This window comes from Lepisosteus platostomus, chromosome 23 (genome assembly GCF_059453375.1).
Source record: "Lepisosteus platostomus isolate fLepPlt1 chromosome 23, fLepPlt1.hap1, whole genome shotgun sequence".
NCBI lineage: Eukaryota > Metazoa > Chordata > Actinopteri > Semionotiformes > Lepisosteidae > Lepisosteus > Lepisosteus platostomus.
The window spans coordinates 6,716,765-6,737,610 of record NC_142633.1 but is presented as its reverse complement, the minus strand read 5'-3'; the positions used below and the strand labels follow the sequence as shown (position 1 = coordinate 6,737,610).

At 46.3% G+C, this 20,846-nt stretch overlaps 1 protein-coding gene across 4 annotated transcripts in view; it reads right to left on the bottom strand.

The window, feature by feature from the left end:
* Positions 1-233: 233 nt before the first annotated feature.
* foxj3 (forkhead box J3) overlaps positions 234-20,846 on the bottom strand; it is a 146,337-nt gene continuing 125,724 nt past the window's right edge. For 2 of the 4 annotated variants that reach the window (XM_088616905.1, XM_088616906.1), the window contains exons 6-12: positions 20,073-20,201; positions 15,499-15,682; positions 12,593-13,150; positions 12,001-12,102; positions 8,367-8,558; positions 7,854-7,958; positions 234-7,052 (exon numbers count right to left, since the gene is read on the bottom strand). In XM_088616905.1, coding sequence (XP_088473031.1) covers positions 6,940-7,052; positions 7,854-7,958; positions 8,367-8,558; positions 12,001-12,102; positions 12,593-13,150; positions 15,499-15,682; positions 20,073-20,201 — 1,383 coding nt within the window. In that variant the 3' untranslated portion in view covers positions 234-6,939. The remainder of the gene's footprint in view (positions 7,053-7,853; positions 7,959-8,366; positions 8,559-12,000; positions 12,103-12,592; positions 13,151-15,498; positions 15,683-20,072; positions 20,202-20,846) is intronic. The other 2 variants (XR_015929553.1, XM_088616907.1) reach the window with 2 other exon arrangements.

Here is a 20,846-nt window from a genome sequence, read left to right as displayed (position 1 = left end):
ACAATGCAAACTGGAATGAGATTGGAGATGCTTTTAAAGATCCTTGGGATCTTGAAGCACTGAAGATGACTGTGCAATTCAGAAAGCGGCTGTTTTTCCCCTCCAAGGAATAGTTCTTTATGCACAGGCCCTTAAAACATAATGCCCACACTGCATGCAGATTCAGCAATGACTCGTCACAGTGGCCCCACTCAGACACAAGAAACCAAAAGGAACTCCAGACAATTCCACAGTGAAGTTAACATATTTTATTTCTGTAAGTGCCATTCATGCATATCGGGGGTCTGGCAGCGACGATCCTAATGACACTTCGGAGTTATTTTACAGCACTAAACCGATACAAAGAGTAGCTGTGTCATCTCATTGGACAGCAAAAGTAATAAACCGTGCAATAACAAAAAAGAAAAACAAAACAAAAAAGAAAAACAAATACAAGGAAAAAGTAAAAACAAAAAAAAAATCTTTATAAACATTAAAACACTGACTGTAGAACCGCAGTACAGGTGAAAGGTAGTGTCACACAAAAAGCCAACGCATTTTCATCACATATATACAATATAGATATATACATATCACCCTCTGAATGAACAATAACAAAATACTCTGTATTCTTTTTTCCCCATTTCTTTTTAATCTAAGAACCCAGCCTCCTCCCACGGTATCCCACCCACCCAGAGGAAAAAAGGACAATCGAAAAGACATTTATTTACAATAGAGCACAATAACACACCAACATTGAATAAAGTAGGCCTCAAATACCAGTACTTGTTGGCAGTTTTCTCCCTTACTGTATTTTTTTAAAATCTCTCGATGTAATGAGCCGTTTTACATCTTCACCGGTACAGCAAAAATTGGATTCTTTTTAAAAACACGAAACACACACGCACGCACAAAAAACTGAAGGACCACTGTTAAAAACGTGGGTGATGACAAGTTATTTTTTTATTTTTAGCCCTACCCCCATCCCATCTCCCTCCCCCCCCCCCTCCTTTAACCCCCTCTCAGAACACGAGAAAAAGTTCATAAGGGACCCCCCCTCAATCCCCCCCTGGTGCTGTTATAACCATGCGTTGTGCAAAAGCTGCTCTCCCTCCTGCCCAACCCAAGGCACCGCGAGAAGAAGCTGTGTTCAGTTCAGGGCTGCCACCTGCCCCCTCACTGACTGCCTGAAGCCGATCCAAATGCACGTCAGCAAGAAAGACCACCATCCGCACTAAGACACGCATTAATAAACCCCTTCATGTGCCAGCCCTATATGGAAGAGGGCAGAACCCAGTTTCCTCTCTTGTGTTTCTGCGTGTCAGGAAAGGGTCGTCCTGCTGGCTGCGGGCGGTGGCACAGTGGGCTCCGCAGTGCAGCAGCTCCTGGCCCACCCCAGCCTGGGCATGTGTGCGTGAGTGAAAGCACGTGTGAAAGTGTGTGCAGGGATACGTGTGTGTGAGCATGTGTGCGCGCAGGAGTACGTGTGCGTGAGTGAAAGCACGTGTGAGTGCAGGGGATTGTGTGTGTGAGCACGTGTGAGTGCGTGTGTGAAGAGGACTGTGTGTGAGTGAGCACGTGTGTGTGTGCAGGGTTACGTGTGTATGAGTGAAAGCACGTGTGTGTGTAGGGGACTGTGTGTGAATGGACACGTGTGTGTGCAGAGGACTGTGTGTATTTGTGTGTTTGAACACGTGTGTGTGTAGGGGACTGTTTGTAGTTGTGTTTTAACACGTGTGAGTGCAGGGGACTGTGTGTAAACACGTGTGTGTGCAGGGGACTGTGTGTAGTTGTGTGTGTGTAAACACGTGTGTGTGCAGGGGACTGTGTGTAGTTGTGTGTGTGTGAACACGTGTGTGTGCAGGGGACTGTGTGTAGTTGTGTGTGTGAACACGTGTGTGCAGGAGACTGTGTGTGGTTGTGTGTGTGTGAACACGTGTCCAAGTGAGTAGGGACGGACGGAGGCATGCAGCCAGCAGACACCGATGTCAAAATACTTGCCGCATTACGAGGATGTTTCTGGTTTCAGTTCACAATGATTATTAAAAATAAAGAAGCTTATATACTTTTAAAATACTCTGTTGCTGTTTCATTTGCTTTACAAAGACAAATAGGTCAATGGCTTGATAATTCACAACTTCAATGACTGAAAGCATTATGCTCTGCCTTTGTAAGTTTTTGACTAATTGGGAGAAAACCTGGAAGCCAGACCGGAAATCATTAATGGCTGTATCAGAATTGTCAGCTTATTTGGCAGAGCTTAGTTTTCTTAGAGCTGATTTCAGTCACGTCACTGTTACAAAACCTATTTCATTCCCAATGATGAGATCCACAGTGTCCTCCACAATGCCAGAAACCCGACAGCTAGTCAAACTAGAAAACAGAACCAGTCTGTCCCAATCAACTCTGACAAGGTCACAGAGCACGTCTATGGTCAAGAAAAGTTGCATCTAAAACGTTTAAGCTTAAATTTTAAAATAACTCTGATATTAGGTCATCTGAGGTACAGTATATATACATAAAAAGATGGTTTGGAAACAGAAAATAATTTTCATTTGAAATAGTTTCAACCTACGTGGTCACGGCACAGTTGTGTTAGTTGCAGTCCTGAAACGTGCACACAGATGAGGACTCCGTAAGTGGAGAAGAAAACAACATCCTGGCAATGGGAATGGTTTAACAAAGGAAACCCATGGCACTTCTCAAAAGCAAAGCGCAGTAAAACAGTGATTTGTGCATTATAATCACACTGGATTGTCAATACAGTGTGCTTGTGTTTAGCGGTCAGAGACTGACATTGAGAGCTGCTTCCAAAAAGACTAAATAGCTTAGAAACAAAAGAAAATCTGGTCAGTCATTTTAGTTATCATTCAATTTTAAGGTCCAGTTGTGCACTGGCAAACAAGCTTGTATTGAACTGACAATAAAGGGTTTTCAGATTTAAGTTACTTTTATAGCAACAAAGAAACTGGCTGGCTTATGATGCTATAGCCCTAAACTATTGTAGCAACTGCAAACGGCATGCACACCCGTTAGGGCTGACCGAAACTGTTAACCTATGCTTTCGTGTACCATGGGTTCCTCATAGAAACAACCAGTATAAAATGCAAGGAAAAGACTGAAAGGCTTTTTCTTTCTGTCAGTACCTAGGACCTGGTGTAAGTGTTGCTTGTTTAGGTTCTGAGGCTATGAATCCCAATTCTACCTGTGATCACTCCTTAGTAGAAGGATAATGAGTAACATTTGACTGAGGAAACTGTGGGCCCAAACAGCGTCCAAGCAGGGCAAAGCTGGACAACGTAGTGGCAAATTCATGGGCTACTTCAGGTTCCCTGGCAGCTATGGGTCTCAGCTACTGTGGGATTCTGCATACTGTGCTCCTTATTCCCAGAACGACACGGACTCTTAGTATTAACAGCTGATTCTCCAGGACTCCCAGATTTCTGGGGCACTGGTCAAGCTCGGAGTCAGAGCCGTGCCATCAGCCGACTGTGACCAGTGCCCGGCCTCATCGTGACCAGCAGGGCTGGGCCGAGAGAGTCGACCTGTGTCCTCTGCCCTGTCCCTGCAGGTGTGTGCAAGCAGCTCTAGGGGCCTGCTGCTAGCCTGGCCCCCCCCCAGCTCCCCAGCTGCAGTCAGCCTGTCACAGGAGCGCAGGCAGTCCTTCTCCACCCCCCTCGCTGGCAGAGCTCTCCTGGAGGTCCAAAGCCGAGAGGATTAACCTTTAGCGACTCCAAATTTGGAGGACAGAAAAAACAATCTAACTGGAGTCCGAAATTTAAAAAGAGTCCCGTTGCCGTCCATTCTGAGCAAAGGGACCGTGCAGCAACTGAAACCCAGCTTGTCATTTTAAACAAACACTGACTGCGTGGTCTTTGTGGTTTATATATTGTTTTGGTATAAATTGCAATAAAAGAAAAACTGCCAACATCAGAGCTCAAATATGGATGCCTTTTTAATTTCAGGAAAAAAAAACACAGAACACGAATAAAAAGCAGCACGGAAAACAAGAGAACAGCAAGGCTGAGGCCGGGCTGAGGCCGGCGATGAGGTGTGACTGCGGGCAGTCCGCCAGGGCAGTGCCCCCGCGTGTCGGTGGGCACACCTGTGTGGTTCTGCCAGGAGTGGGCAGCGGCGGAGCCCAGCTGTTCTCAGGCTGGCCTGGGTCCGGGTGCACTCCCCACACAGGACCCCCTCCCCCCCCGGCCCCCCACCGAGGAGGGACCGCTGGAAGGAGGGGAAGAGGGCTGGGCGGCCGCAGTATTAGCGAGGACCGGCACCGATCACTAGGGCCGGCCACCTCTGCTTCTCTCTCGCCTTAAAGCCTCCAGCTGGGGCTTCTGTCCTTCTCTGCTTGACAAGGAGCTGTAAGCATGGATGGGGGCTCAGAAAAGAAAAAAAGTGTTTGGCTTTTGTAGCAGTTCAGCAACATACACCTCAGATCCCTTGGCTCTCCTCCCCATCACAGTTTTTGCATTGTGCTCATCTAGGGGAGAGCACCGAGGGCTGATGGGCTGGCAGTGCAGCTCTTTCACACTCACACACACTCTCACACACACACACACACACACACCGTGCCACGCCCCCCTCCCCGTCCTCATCAGAGGGACTCCACAGTTCAACTGCACTGCTGGGCCGAGCACAGCAAGCGCCCACATGGAAAGCTGGGGGCACAGTAAGGCACATGGAGTCGCCCCCACGGTCACACAGTGATTCAGTGATCAGGAACTGGGGTCTCCAGGAATCGGGGCTTCACCACTGCCGGGGAGTCTCCCAAACCATCCACACGTGTCCCCCAAAGTGACCTTGCGCTGGGTACTGCCGCCAAATCCAACCCCTGACGCCCCATCTGCCCTGCGCCTTAGTAACTACAGTGATGAGAATGAACTGTCAGGGAAAGACTGAAAACGCCCGTTGCCAAACGAGTCTCTTTTTTAAGATGGGAATTAACATTCTAGCAGCCAAGACAACCCTTTATACTTTCTTGAAGTAGCTATTTTAATATATACAGTGAGCCAGATAGTCTCAATGTATGGGTTTAAACATTCTGATTTAAAAAAAAATTGCCAAGAGAAAAAATAAAAAAGCTGTACATTTCATATTAAAAAACACTGAAGCAAACCGTTTTGGGATTAGAATAGCTGTGAAGTCTGATTGCAAGTACAGCTTGAATACTAAATAAACCACTGAAGGAAATATCTCATCACTGCAATCAGCCAGTAAAGAATTCGCAGAGCTTTGGACAAGGAAACGCCCACTAGGGGGCGCTCCGATCTACAATCTCGGCACTGATTCAACTGCAGCAGGAAGGACCAAACTGGGGTCTTCACTGTGCCATGTCTGCACTTTCCACCCTTCCTTATCAAGGCAGCACTCTCACACTGGTCTCCCTCCCCACCCGGGGCTGGTACAACCCACCGAATCTCTGTGGGGGCTCAGGCCAAGCGCGCCGCTGCTACATCGCCTCGTTCGAAGCTCCGGGAGAAATCTGTCTGTGAAACCAGACACTTGGCAACCGAGCCGAGCAGATTGTCAACAACCCTGCGCTCGCAAAATTCAAAAGTTGCACCCTGGGGTGTGAAAGGCCCTTAGCCGAGTTGTCTATAGGCTCCCTCTCCGGCCCCCCCAAGAAAAGGTGAACAAAGGACATGGGAAAGTGACTGTGAACCTCATTGTCTGAAAACACTGCTTAATTATCCCTGGCGTACACATTACCAGCCTCACAAATGACAAGGTTACTGGCAATTAAAGAATTACAAAGCTCGGCTCAGTTCCAGATCGACAAAAGGTTCTCAGATCCAGGACCTAACCCTGCGCCTTTACTATCGTAGACACTTCACACAGACCCTTCCTCTCGGCGCCGCTGTTTGCTAATTAAACCTCGCCCCTTTGATTCTGGATGTAGTTTTCCCATTAGCAAGTACAGAGAAAACCCAGCTCCTGAAGGTCAGGAAATGAGACATATGGAAGCCTTTTCTGAACCCAGTGCTTTAAACTAATGAGTTTCAAGTGCAAAGAGGGAGATTGTACTTGCAGACATTCAGACACATTTACCTAGGATACAAATAAACAACGTGAAGGTATTCGTCTCTGTCTGAAATTGCTAGAAACGTTTTTTTTCCACAAGGTTTCTAGTGCTGTGAGTGGCGTGACTGCGATGCACTACAAATAAATAGGGAAGGACAAACACGATGGAGGTACGCTTCTTTCCAATAATAAACAAATTAGAAATCGTTTAGTTCTAACTCCTGTTAAGTTTTTGTTTTGCGCGGGGGAGGGGAATCGGGAGTCTTAAAGAAAGGAGCTGACGATTAAATCGATAGCGCCAGCATGCTGGGCGTTTTGAGCATGTCTTGAGGGACGAGCTGGGAATTTCACCTGGGAACGGACCAGGCCGGCTGACTGACCCCTCAGCGAGCTCCTCTCGTCACCCGGCCGGAGCTGCACACAACGAGTCTCCAGGCCCCTGCCTCTCCTCCTGTCCCCTGCCAGGAAGCAGCCCACGTGGATTGGAGAGAAGAACGAAGTGACGGATTTGTCCGAGGGGTGGCCGAGGCCTGTACCAGTCGATACGAGAAGCATACTTGGCGATAAAGTTGCCCAGATCTCACCCCAGTCGAGGACTACGAGGACTCTGCGAAAGGGAGTCCAGAGCGGGCTGGGTGGAGATGAGGGGGGTGTGTGTCTTGACAAAATAAAAACCTACTGACTTGTCCCATGACAAGTATGAAAAAAGCGATAATTTAAACTTGTCCTACTAAATATGATTGTCTTCAAAGTAACTTTTTTTTTTCCTTTAAAATGATCAGGACTCCGAAGTTTTCTTGGCGCAGTGACACCTGTACTTCCGAAGGTTCCCGTCGAGATTGTCTCCATCTCCGGCGCTCGGACAGCCCGGCCTGGCGTCTCCTCCTCCTCCCCCTCCCTGCTCCTGCCGTCGGCGCTGGGGAAGGGGAAGGCCTACACGATGGAGTCCCAGTCAAAATCGTCCTGGATGTCGTCAGGAGGCAGCCGACGCATCTGGAAGTTCCCGGTGGGGATCATGTGCTGCTGGTTCATGGGGGCGTGATGTCCTGTGGGAAGAGACAAGCGCTCAGAGCTCCGAGCAACACAAAAACACACAGCTTGGCAACGTATTGAGCACATGTTGAGCTTAAATGGCTAAGAATGAATGGGCTATTGCCACAGATAATCCTAAACTCCGTATTACAATGAGCAAAAACTGAAGGTTTTCATCTGTACATTGCTGTTCAGATGAAAACTCCATCCATTTCCTAACTGCTTTATCTGGTACAGGGCAGCCAGGGCCTATCCCAGACTCAAAACAATAAAAATATTCCATAACGGGAGATGACCTAAAATCACAATGGCTTGATGCCTTCGTGGCCCTCTTTCTGTCAGTGATTTTTTGTCTTCCATTTTGTCCGTCTGTTCTGACTGATACCCATTCGTCATGAAGGGTTTTATTTTAAAAGCGCGAGCTCAGACGACGTACCTCTTTCGACTTGTACGTTTTATGAAGCGCACTGTAACACATTTGCATTTTCTGTCTGGGCTGGCCTGAGGCTTCTGCCTGATCCCAGTGTGCACTCAGCAGAAACACTTAAAACACACCCCAGAAATGAGACAGCAAAGACTTCAGACATCTAAAGCACCTCTGAATGAAATCAAAACCCAGACTCCATCCAATCAAGAACCATCTGTAAGCACACAAGCTGACTGAGAGAGGCTGGCTGCTCACATTGCCAGTCTGCTGCTTCACACGGCTATCCTGCTGAAGGGTCACAAAGCTCTGCTGCTCAGACTTCCCAGTGTTGTTATATCCCCTGTAGGCCATAGCAAACAAGTCATCACACACGCTGGACTAATCGTACCTGTCATAGTGGGGCCTGCGCTGCTCATGGGGGGCATGTGGGGGTACCCTGGGGGCCCCATCATCGACGCCGGCATGTTTTGTCTGGAGTCCATGTACAGGTTTCCTGAAAGGAACAAATAAGGAAAAGGTCTGTAAGGTTGTGTAGTCAGTACGCAGACGGGTGGGAGACTGGGCAACTGGGGAAGAGTCTGTCAGTGGATGGGAGAGACTGGGGGAGAGTCCGTCAGCAGAGGGGAGAGACTGGGGGAGAGTCCACCAGCAGAGGGGAGAGTCCGTCAGCAGAGGGGAGGGACTGGGGGAGAGACTGGGGGAGAGTCCGTCAGCAGAGGGGAGAGACTGGGGGAGAGTCCACCAGCGGAGGGGAGGGTCCACCAGCGGAGGGGAGGGACTGGGGGAGAGTCCGTCAGCAGAGGGGAGAGACTGGGGGAGAGTCCGTCAGCAGAGGGGAGAGACTGGGGGAGAGTCCGTCAGCGGAGGGGTGGGAGACTGGGTGACCGGTCCCTGGACTCACCTGTGGTGATGTGCTGGCTGGGCTTGTTGGAGTGCATGGTGCCATGACACACTGGTGGCTGCACCGCCCCCTGGGGTGGGATAACCCCAGTCCGGGTGAAGAACTGGTTGATTGAAGAGCAAAGGTCAGCAATCTGCGCAGGGTCCAGAGACCAGTTATTGAGATCTGCCTGCCTCATGCTCTCTTTTAACCCTGTTAGGGAGGAAGAGAGGAAAGAGAGAAAAACTTCTAGTATCTCATAGGGGCTGGAGTGAGATTGAGATGATCCAAAGATTTAAGATCTTGAGGGGTGTAGACGCGGTCCACCAAGGGGACTATTTCACCCTGAGCAGTGAAACAAGGACACGGGGTCACAGTGGGAAAACTAAAAGGGGATTTACTTAGGATACAGATTACGGAAATGTTTGGGAAGGAGCTGTGGGCATCTGGAAAACGCTTCTCAGCGAGGTGGTTGAGGCCCAAACACTTGAGTCCTTCATGAAACAGCTGGATGAAAGTTTAGATTCACTTAACTACTAAACTACCAAACAAGCAACATGGGCCTTATGGCCTCCTAAGCAAGATGCAGCCATTCAACTCCTCTCGCCTGAAACTTGATGCTCTTATCCTCTTCTGACCAGATATGTCACCTGAGAATAACATGGAGTTCACTCATGGAGTGAACCAATTTACACAACAGGGAATGTACTAGAGTAATTCTGAGCAGCTGTAGCATCACACCTGGGATCTGAGCCCACAGGCCTCTGGTCCAGAGTCCAGATAACCACTAATCCCATCTGCGGCCCCAATAAAAAATCACATTTTTTAACACTTTTCTGAGCATACTGCAAAGCACTAACGACAGATGAAGAGAAATCAATACACCTCTTGCTTGACTGTATTTTCCTAAATTGTTGCACGCTGTACTGCACTACAAAGCATTCTGTTGGGCACAATTACTGTTTTATTAACACTGTTGTGAAAAAAGACATCCCTATAACTCCCTACCCTCCTTCCCCAGAATATATAACTGCCCCATGACAGGAAAAATCATTCTTTCAGTCTTTGTAGGTGGTTCTCAAAATGCCAGATGAGAGAAAAACCCATAGGTGAGCTGTATTTTTTTACTTAGGTCATGTCAAGCCTGAAGTGTTCAATATTACAGGGGTTCCCAATTCTGGGGGTGTGCGACTCTTTAGCTCTGGGATTGGGAATCTTTCCAAGTCTTAGACATGCACTGCAGGAGCCTTTCTGTACTACCTCCTCCTGCAAGAACACAGCTCTCGACACGAGGAAGCTGATTTGCTTTCTGCAGGTTACTGTATGCAGTGCGGGTCCTGCATTAATGTGTCTCTTTCAACTTCCCTGAGAAACCTTTTCCCTGTTTTTCCTTCTGAGTTTTTTCTTACCATGACAACTCGAAAGTGAAAAAAAGGAAGAAAAGAGACAAAGCGCTCAAAAGGTGAGAAACCCTCTGTTGACAATCTACTCCTTTAACAGCGTTGAAAAGATACTGTGCTTGGAATTATGACTTTTTACTGGGCCAAATAATACCGATGACTATTGTAGGAGTAAATGTTTAATTAAATCCTCCTACCTTGCAATTTAATTAAGTAATTTGAAAATTGGCGAGACCAACCGAGGACAACTGCATTGAATAATTAGGCATCAAAGAGTCGTTCTTTAATTGAAAAGGCATTTCAAATTAAACCCTCAATCGGCATTACTTTGCCCCACCCAGAAATATTCTCTTCAAGCTGGGTCTAAGTGCTTAAATATCAACAACAGCACAAGTGCCTTCTTCCTCAGGTCTGCTAATCACATTACGGAGCCCTCTACCGTGCTATCTTAATATGTCTTAGCAGCTAAGCCTCCAAAGGCACTCAGTGTCAGTCATCACCTATTATTTACCATTGACTGTTTAGAAAAAAAATAAACAGCTTAAAATATAGTGATATGTTTTAATATTATTACTTTTAAAGAATGAGTCACCCTCTAATTAATACGTGCTGATGGCAAGCCTGAACAAATACTGTGACTCACTGCGAGACAATTAGTGTACAGTAAGTTAGTGCTGGAATGTGGCATGTTAGTCTGAGGGTATGTCTGCCCTCCCTGAAGTATCTCATGAGGCCTGACAGTAGCAATTTCGGAAACGCAGAAATCCAAATCCAGCATTAGGGCTGGGGAATTATGAGGCGATAAAACTCACACAACAGGTTACAACCCGGGCAGCGAATGAATCAGTTGGCCAATGAATTTTTAACAACAGCACCAACCTGCTTTGCCAATTTTAAAAGTGCTGAATGAAACTGATTTAATCACTCAATTATCCAGGCATTTATTTTATAGCTGAGAAAGGCTGTCTTGACACCTCTGAAGCAGAAACGTAACTGCGGATAGGTAAAAATAGTCAGGTATAGTCACCACTACTGTTATAAAACAGAGAACACCTGCCTTCTGCACCACATAGAATACAACCTAGAGTTAAATCTCTCTTTATAAACCCAGAAGCTAAAAAAATAATGTAAACCTATCTCCTTACTCTAAAAATACATCCACTAACTAGGAGACACCATTTCTAAACTAGGAATTCTCTCCCCCACCTGGATGATGCTACAGCAGTCAAAGTGTGGATCAGTTCTCAGAAGGAGAGCAGAGTGATGAAACCAGTTCACAGACGGGGATCATTAGGAGGCCTTGACTGGTAAAGGGGGAAATTTGCCCAGGACACAGGGGTAACACCTCTGCTCTTTTCAAGAAATGCCCTGGGATTTTTAATTAAAAACAGAGAGTCAGGACCTCAGTTACATCTCATCTAAAGAACAGCGTCCTTTTTTAAAGAACATTGTCCCCCATCACTATACTGGGCCACTAGGACCAGGGGTGCAGGGTGAGCGCCCCCTACTGGCCCCACTAACACCTCTTCCAGCAGCAACCTCAGCTTTTCCCAGGAGGTCTCCCATCCAGGTACTGACCAGGCTCACACCTGCTGAGCTTAGCTGTGAGTTGCAGGGTGATATAGCTGTTGGCAAAAATGGCAAGCTGTCTTAACAAGGTTCAAATACTGAACTGGAAAAGAGTGTTTAACAGTGATCAGAACAAGATCTCCTGCCTGGTACCGGTCTCTTTTCTTCTTTTGTGCCCTTAATGCCATCCTTCCTCTCTCTTTTTTATCCTTTGTTCCGGTCAAACAATGATGACCCTTAATCATTGATCCAGAACTTAATTAACCAAGGTAAACCAGAAAACTGCTTTGATCAGTCTGTCTCAGACATTTCTCTCTTTGATGATCCCAATAACTTCAAATGTTGACAAAGCTAGATGTTTGACCACTATCCCCAGATTCATGAGACACCTCAACAGCCACTTCCAATAACTGTAACAATACGATCAGAGACTGAATACATATTGTACACAGCCATTAATTTTCGATTCTACCATTAAACCATAAACAACAACTATTTACTGTAGTAACTGGTTGCCACATTGTATTACACCTAAGAAGCGGATTCAAAGAACCAGATCATTATGAATCCTGGACTACCTTAATGTATTTTTAAGCAGGCGAGTTGAGAACTTTAGTTGATTGAGATCGTGGACACTGCCCCTTTGGGTATGGTGAGTTCAGAGAACTTGACATCGCCAGTCTTACCTTGAAAGGGCGAGAGATCCACATCTGCCCAGTTGTAACTGCTGGCAATCCGACAGCTCTCCTTCAGTGCATCAAGATTGGGATACCAGTCTGTGGAAAGAGCTGCAGGGACAGGGATGCCTGGGCTGGGTATTCATACACCAGGATGCAGGCTACGGCGAAGTTTCATGCATTCGCGTCTCAAAAATGAAAAAAAAAAGCCACCTGGCCAGTAGGAGTCAGTCTTTAACTTGATTCCCTGTTACACTGTATCTGCCAGAGTAAACTGACACTTCTTGTAGAGAAAGCAAAGTCAACTAATTTCAGTCACGTTCATACAGCTGTAAAAACGTATGTTTTGAAATAGTAAAACTGAACAAATTGTTCTTAACTACAGACAATAAAACTTAAGAGGACCATGAAAATCCACCCAACGTTTACCACACTGCTTATTCCTGCTAAAGGTGAGGACAACACAGAGCCTATCACAGAAGCACAGGATGCAGAATGGGACTACAATCTGGTTCTGACTCCAGCTCATCAAAGGACAAGCAAGACATATTAAGATGTAATATAGCAGCAGAGAGCATGGTGCTCTGTGCTTTGTTCTTACCAGTACTGCAGGCCATCTGTTGTTGGGCATGTGAGAGGGACTGGTGCTGGTGGTTTTGATGCTGCTGCTGCTGTTGCTGCTGTTGCTGTTGTTGTTGTTGCTGCTGCTGGGAAGGGTGCTGCCCATGCTGCTGTGCATGCTGGGAAGGGTGCGGGGTGTGCTGCTGTGGATGCTGGGACGGGTGCTGCCCGTGCTGCGGTGCATGCTGGGACGGGTGCTGCCCATGCTGCTGTGCATGCTGGGACGGGTGCTGAGGGTGCTGGGAGGGGTGCTGTCCGTGCTGCTGAGGGTGCTGTCCGTGCTGCCCGTGCGCTGGGTGCTGAGAGGGATGCTGGCTGTGCTGGGGGTGCTGGGAGAGGTGCTGCCCGTGTGGTGAGCTGTGGGCAGAGTGGGTGTTCTGGATCTGCGCGGGGTGAGAAAGGGGCACCTGCCCCGCACTGTTGGTGATGGTGTTCGGGCCACTGTGGGGGTGGGTGCTGACGGTACTGCTGGGGGAGTGCTGGTAGGAACAAGAGGTGTGGGTCTGCTGCGTCGACTCCGAGGACATGCTCATCAGACCTGCGAGAGACACACCGAACCGGTCACTCATGGCCCAGACGTCACGTTAAAATCAGAAATCTGGGACCATTCAATTGTCATTAAATGCACTAACAGGAAACACGAGTTGCAGGGTGATATATCTGCTGGCAAAACTGGCAAGCTGTCTTAACAAGGTTCAAATACTGAACTGGAAAAGAGTGTTAAACGCTGATCAGAACAAGATCTCCTGCCTGGTACCAGTCTCTTCTCTTCTTTTGTGCCTTTACTGCCATCCTTCCTCTCTCTTTTTTATCCTTTGTTCTGGTCGAACAATGATGACTCTTAATCATTGACCCAGAACTTAATTAACCAAGGTATACACTAACAGGACTACACTAACTAGCCATTCTAAGACAGAGCATTTAGAAATTTTAATTCAATAAGAATTAACAATAGCGTGTCATTAAAGGTGTTCTAAGTGAAAAATTTCAGCGTTAATCAGGTTAATCGCTGGGATAAACTAATAAATGCAGTAGCATTTCTATTATTTTAGGACAAATCTTTACAATAACAAGTTCGTGTTCGTAAATAATGAATACATACTTATTAATTTTATTTTTGTGATACATTTTGACGTGGGAAATTATGCATCTTCTCTGCAAGGATGCACAGCTTTATGTGACATTTTGTAACAGGACAACAGACAAGAGTTTGCGTGTGTAAGCAAATATTGTAAAAGGGGGCCGTCTCTCTTAGCTCTGTCACAGTAAACCCATCTGACTGAAGGGCTTTTAGAAATGACTTCAGACAAAGCCTCCACAATTCAATCCAGAACATTCATTTCAGAGGTGATGGAGGGGATCTCTTATCAGGTAAAAAAAAAAAGCCTATTGTCCAAACAGGAAAATTGAGAAAGCAATTAGAGAATAACCTACAACAATAACCTCAGCTCATTAGCTATTATCAAAGCTGGTAAATTAGCTCATTGTCTACAGTGCAGCCGTGTGAAATCCACTTGGAAATTCATGAATTTTAATTGCAAAAGGCTCATCTGACTAAGAGATTTCACTTTTATACACATAAAAAGGTAACAACATAAAATGAGTGAAACAGCAATGATTCAAGCAATTAAAAAAGAGGAGTAAGTCCATAGTCTATTATTGGCTACTAAAATGTATTTGATTTTGAAAGTAGGTTGCAGAGCACAAGTATCCACTAAATTCAACACTTCCCACTTTATCAGTGTACCCAGACTATTAATTAATATCTGATAGTGTTAACTTTAGTGTTATATTAAAGCGTATACTAGCTGTTTTCTGATTTCTTAATCAGAAACGGTTCTTTTTCAATAGCAACTAAAGCATGCACTCAGAAGCGGATACTGGTGGCTGTTGGACTGGGTCTGTAATTACACCATCATCAAGAATAGGGACGAAGGCCTGTCTTATCACTCACCACAGGCACAAAGGCATGTTTTTGCCCTGAGTTGAAAAAATGACTCATCATATAATTCAGATCTCAGAAGCTGTTCCAGCCACTGAGGGAGTGACTAGATAAGGTACACTTTTCTGCTACAGGGAAACATACAATAAGCTGGACTAAAATCAGTATTCGCTCGTCATTTCTGAATCCAAGTTAAGGCGATGTCTGGTAGGAAAATTATCTCAATAAATCCTAGGGAGTCCTCTTATTGTGAAATGTTCTTCCTACATACGTGTAGAAAACTGAGGCTAGCCAAATCTAGAGAAAGCTGAACAAGAGGACCGTATTTCTCTTTCCAGAACAGCAGAAGGGAGAGCTGTACGATTGACATTTGTTATATTTCCTGGTTAGGACTTCCTCCTGATTTTGTTAACCACGCTGTAAAAGAAAGTGAATAATCGAAAAGGTTTGGAATTACAGACAAAGCACTGCAGTACATGTCGCCAATTTCATCCTGTATCTTCTAGCACCTTTCTTGCTGTAAATTCTGCAGTGTGTTGAAAGTTACCATCACTGGTCTTATTCTGAAGGGTGTGTAGTCCATGCTGACTGGTCCTCAAGACTCTTTCGAGTGTTTTGTTTCAGCTTGGAGAATTCGACAGGTATTTCTTTTTTTCAGTGACTGCACACTTGGCTTGTCAGCTAATCCAAGATAAGAGATCCAACTCAGTATGACCCTCTCAACAGAAGTGCCCAGTGACCTATGCTGAGCTTTGAGTGAAAGCAGAGGCGTTCCATGTTTGAAGACGCTCAGACTTCATCTGCCGCTATCAAGTCTCCTCAACCACCAGCACCCCCGCCCTTCGCTCAGAACAGTCTCGTTCATGTGTAGCAGTGCCGAGCAATAAAGTCTGTGCCCTCCACTGGCTTGTTCTAGGAACTGCTCCCCAAGTCGTGCCACTCACCCTGCTGGCTCAACGGCTGCTCAAAGACGACCTTGTAAAGGCTGCGGAAGGAGGCACTGAGATCTTCAAAGTTGTAGTCGGGGAAGAGGATCTGCTTTTCCCGCTCTGACATGCTGTACTGGGGCTGGGGGGGCTGCTGCTGGAGACTCATGGACTGGGACACAGGTTCGGGATGGCTGGTAACCTGGGGGAGAGAAGGGAGAGAGAGCCTGTGAAACGAGCAGAGTCGCCCCACCCCCCGGCTGTCGCAACATCCCCCGCCAGGACCCCTGGCCTTGTCCAAGGCACCGCAGAGCTCCCACGCCCTGGAGCTGCACCAGTGTGCCATGCCAGCACAGCCGAGACTGCAGGAACGCTCAACAGGAAAGGTTTGGGATATTTTGGTAAAGGCAACACTTATAAAAACTATAAAATATAAAGCTATAAAAACCAAAAGAATCCAGTCTTGACTGACACAGGCCACACTTTTTCATAGCAATTTCCAAGCCAAGGGCCCAGTATGGCGACTGTGAACACGGTGCACACTGTGATATCCTCAGGATGAGATGTGACACCAAGGCCCTGACCACCTGGTCAATACAGAGCCCATCACACAGCTCCCAGAAGATGGAGTGTTAAACCCACTGTCCTCAACAGAGTCCACGTTGGCCTTGAGCAATCTGGCTTCTTGTCCAGCTGATCTGCTGTATACTGTACTTGGACTACTGGTGCAGAATGGCCCTAGTACACATCACCCAGCTGGTGCCACTTCGACACTGTTTCAACTGGGCACCTGCCTGTAGGTAAAGTGCTCTGAGATCTTTTTGGCCAAAACGCACCATACAAATAACCATTAATTAAAAATTAAGATATAATCAACATACATAAAACTGCAGGTAAGGAACGCCAGCATGTTTTATGCGATTCATGTTGTAATGCAAGGAGAAACGAAAAAAGAAAAAGGTTCTTTGACATCTTGATATAAGGTTCATTCCAAAAATGAACCAATGTTAGGAAGGAGGCTGCTGAGCTGGTCTGCAGGAAGAAGGGGGTTCCTTCAGCTTGCCTGTGGCTGGCAGGACTCTTGCTGTGGGAAAGAACTGCATCAGCCCTCCCTCTGGGGCCTGTGCCTTGCTGCTGGTGCTGTGGGCTCAGTGTGAGGAAGCCACATAGCACCAAACAGAGCAAAACTGTCTTTATCCTTTTCTGGGTTGGGAGGGGGGTTGTAACACCAAGCCAAGCCTTTTATAAACTGGTGAGTCAACATCCTAATTAGGTGTGCCATACAACATTAAAGATTCCACATTAATAAGCAATGCACAATGTTAATAAGTACTGTGTAGCAGCACATCTAAGAGCACGTTGGTAGGGTAGCCTAAAAATCTCCCCAGGATGGCCTGTTCTGCTGTCAGCTGGTTCCCTGGTTGTGCTCTAGGTTTTGTACTTGCAACGTGCAGACTCGAGCGCCTATACAGCAGGATGTCTGACAGGAGGCAGAGAGCTGGGTGTGGTATGCTCATTTAGAAGTGTGAAAAACAGCAGGTGCTTAAAAGGAACTGTTTCCAATCCCATCACAGTGTGGGTGAGAGCACTAGGAGCTGCCACAAAGGGAATTGATACTAACAGTCTTTTTCTTGAATAGCACTCAAAAATGTCAAATTTACAGAAATTCCAAAGCTGTTAGGAGTGATACTAAACCGCTAAAGACATGAAGCCGTAGAGCTGGCCTGTCTCGTTATCATTATTTGTAACGCGAGCAATCGAAGGACTGGTCACAATCACGAATTCCCTGCATTGTCTTTCTCACATTTATTAGAACGGAAATGTGTCAGCGTCTGCCACTCTGAGCCACTGTCATCTGTGAGCAGAGAGACTGGTGATGTCTTTCATCTCCCAGAGAAAATGCCACGAATGCTCAGCTTCAACAGCAAGCTTCTCAGCCATCACCTGTACAAGCTAATGAGGCAGAACTAACTCTGATCTTAAATGACTTGATTTAATTAAAGTTTGTAAGACTCAAAGTGAAAATCTACATTGAGAACAACATAGAAATGGAGCTCTGCTCCGCTGTCGACTTCAGCAAAGTAATACTGCTTGCTGGTATTTGTCTGCTAAAGGCGCTGTTTTGTTACTTCAGTCTCATAAGAAAAAGCAAAGACGGCCAGCACACATCACAGAACACAAATAATGAGTCTCAATCACACACAAAAATAAACCAATCCAAAGGTTGCGCTGTTCCAGCTTCAAGGCCAAAATTCCATCTTGCTCCACAGTTGTCTTTCTCCATTTTTGATAGGAATCCCAAACATAAACTGAAACTGTGGGAATGCTACTTTCAGGCTGCTGCGGTTCTTTCCTCAGGGCACACAGACTTGCATGCTGGAATGACAGGCAGCACTGCACCTTCTTCTGGAGCTGAAGCACGAATCCATTCTGACCTCCGCAACCACAGTCCCAATCCCGGGCCCAACACACCTGATGTGTTCAGAGGCCCATTATGGCCACCCTGCAATGCTAATCACTTGATGGTACGGTCTAAATCCTAATCCTAATCCACATCACTACTGCGTTCCAGAGAAGCTGCAGTAATTTACGAAGAGAGCTCTGAGCCTCTTCCGGGTTTCCACGGTCACTCTTCCACAGTAGACACTGCACTGCGGTTCAGGGACACGGTCTATTTGAAGTCGGAGGAATCCTGTGCCCTCAGGTGGCTAGCCTGCCTAATGGCTCCTCTGCATTGCAGAGTGACACTGGAGAGGGAAGACAAGCCTCAACAGCCGAGTCTGGATGAGACAAGTATCCGATTATCGGTTTCTGAAGTTTGCAGCAGAGGATGCTGAATTCCTAGTAACCCCACCAAACTGGGGTCACGACTGGACCAGCAACACATAGTCCAAATGACAGTCAACCCTCACCAAGATGGAAAACCACAATTTCCAAGATGCCGTTTTTTTCTCGAAAGAAGTAATTAGCAGGGATAAAAAACAGATTTGATCCTTAGGAATTCAGCAGAGGCCCCGAAACATTCTTTGCATTGAAAGACTGCCAATTATTGACAATTTTCTTTGATGATACTTGTTACAAAGAACGGAGGTTCAAAGTTTACTTGACGTTTTTTTTCATCATAACCACCAATTTCAGACATGTTGATCCCCAACTGAACACATCTCTACAGAGATTCCCATTCCGTGCTGCCATTTCTAATTAAAGCAGCTCAATAGGAAATAAAATATATGCAATAGTTTCAGAATAAGAGTTCAGCAGCTCACACCTGTTTACTCACTGAGCCCCATGGTAGCTGTGACCCCACAGGAAATTACTGCTGCTCACGGCGTGACAACTTTAAGAATGCTTGGGAACTACTGGGCTATTACATTTTTGAGATAATCTGGTTTAACTGTATAATCCATAGACATATCTGATTCCGTGTAAAACCCTGAAAAAAACGTTGAGGCTGTTAAAGTAAACCCATCTCTGCTTGCCTTCAATCAATGGAAAAGCTCGAAGTCAGCCTGGAGCACAGTATGACCCACGCTTGTCTGCTCGCTGCAATAGCTCAAAAGAAAATGAAGAAAAGTGGGAAGGCATTTCTTGAGGGGCTTCATCGCAGGCGCACGATGACCCCTATGATCACTCCAAGAGCGGTTCTATAATATCTTGATCAAATGAAACTGATAGCACCTTAAATGTGTGTTTACAGTGGCAGGCTCCATTGTATTACTTCCTATGCTTTTGCTTAATTAACCTCTTCTCCACATTATAAAATGAGCCACTTTTTAAAAAAGAAAAACTGAAAAAATCCAGCTGTCACTGTGAATTTGGCATTCTATCAACTCCAAGAAGCTCCAATCTACTGATTTCCAGGGGAGATACATTGCTTGACTTGAGGCTAATGATTGAACTTTGACTCTCCTTTACTAAAATTTAATTGCCTAAACTTGTGATACTGCGATGATTATACACATTGAGGACACCTGAATGGAAAAATAATTCATCTCAACCCTACATTTGCGAGGAGTTGGACATTTCTAAAGACCACATCTGGGGACACCGAAATAGAGGAGCGAGTTGGTAAGCAGATAAGTGCAACCAGGGTTAGAGATGATGAAAGGCCTCAGTGCTGTTGTACAGGCTGGGCCCTTTATTTACTGCTGGTTCAGATTCGAGCAGCGTGACGTGCCCACGCACGCAGTTGGTTTCCGCCACGGCAGCGATCCCCGTGGACGAACGTGTCACACACCGTCTTCACCTCTCCTGCGCTGGCACGGGAGCTGCCCCCGATTAAGAACTGGTCATCCAAAACAGGGGACATCTTAACAAAACGTCAACTTGATCCCACTCTTAACTTACAGTTGGAGGTCTGGCCTTGGCAACACTTCAGGACGCTCACAATATATCTATCTGCACCACATAATGCTTTTATGCTTCAATTAATGTTGTTATTGGATCGTAACTCTGCAAAAACTGTCTGACTTGATCGAACTGTCCTTAACGTTGGCTGCTCTGTGCTCCCTCTCCCCTCCTCCTCCTGGCTGTTAGTGTGGATCCTCTGGGTGAAAGGGCAGGACTGGAGGAGGTACAGTAGTTTCTCTCACCGGGGTGTAGCTGTGCACGCTGCCCACGCTGTTCAAGTTGACCGACGCCAGGCTCTGGTCAGAGAGGCTGTTGTTAAGGCTGCTTCGGGGACTGTCACTCCCATCCTGGTCTGTGTTGTACAATGCTACCTAAAACAACAACCAGCAACATCAGCACTCTCAAACCCAAGGCACGCCGGGCCAAGATTCAACTTTCACACAGCATTCGGCAGCGATCAAACCCGGAGGCGCAGAGCTGATCCAACATTTAAGTCACAGTGGATGTTTAGCAACACTCACTCATCAAACCGAGATAAAATCTTTCGGGTAAATGTTGACGGTCAATGAAAGGAAACACTCGTTAATGTCACAAGCTTTGTTTATTTTAAAGGCCACCAACAACACCCAGGTTGAAGCAGCTTTATTTTTATCTTTAAAATGCTCTTTATTGGAAAAAGGAATTAACCAGTGATAACGGAGAGCTGTATGGGAGGAAGAATATGAATCTTCTATGGATGTGACAAGAATTCCAACACATTCTCCTCAGATTGTCCTGTTGTTTAGCAGGTCAGATGTCATGGGTTTGTCTGGCAGGTGGTGAAAAGAAATACCCATCAACCATGAATTCTTACACACACAACTGAGAAGCTTCAATTCCACTTTAAATAGCTGAGCATTTTTTTAAGACACTGTGAACATGAAAAGCCACAGGGAAAATAAATACTTGAGTGACCCCAAAGGGCCGGAATGAACGAGAGCTGTGCTCTCAGAGCCTCGTCTTGAGAGTCCAACTGT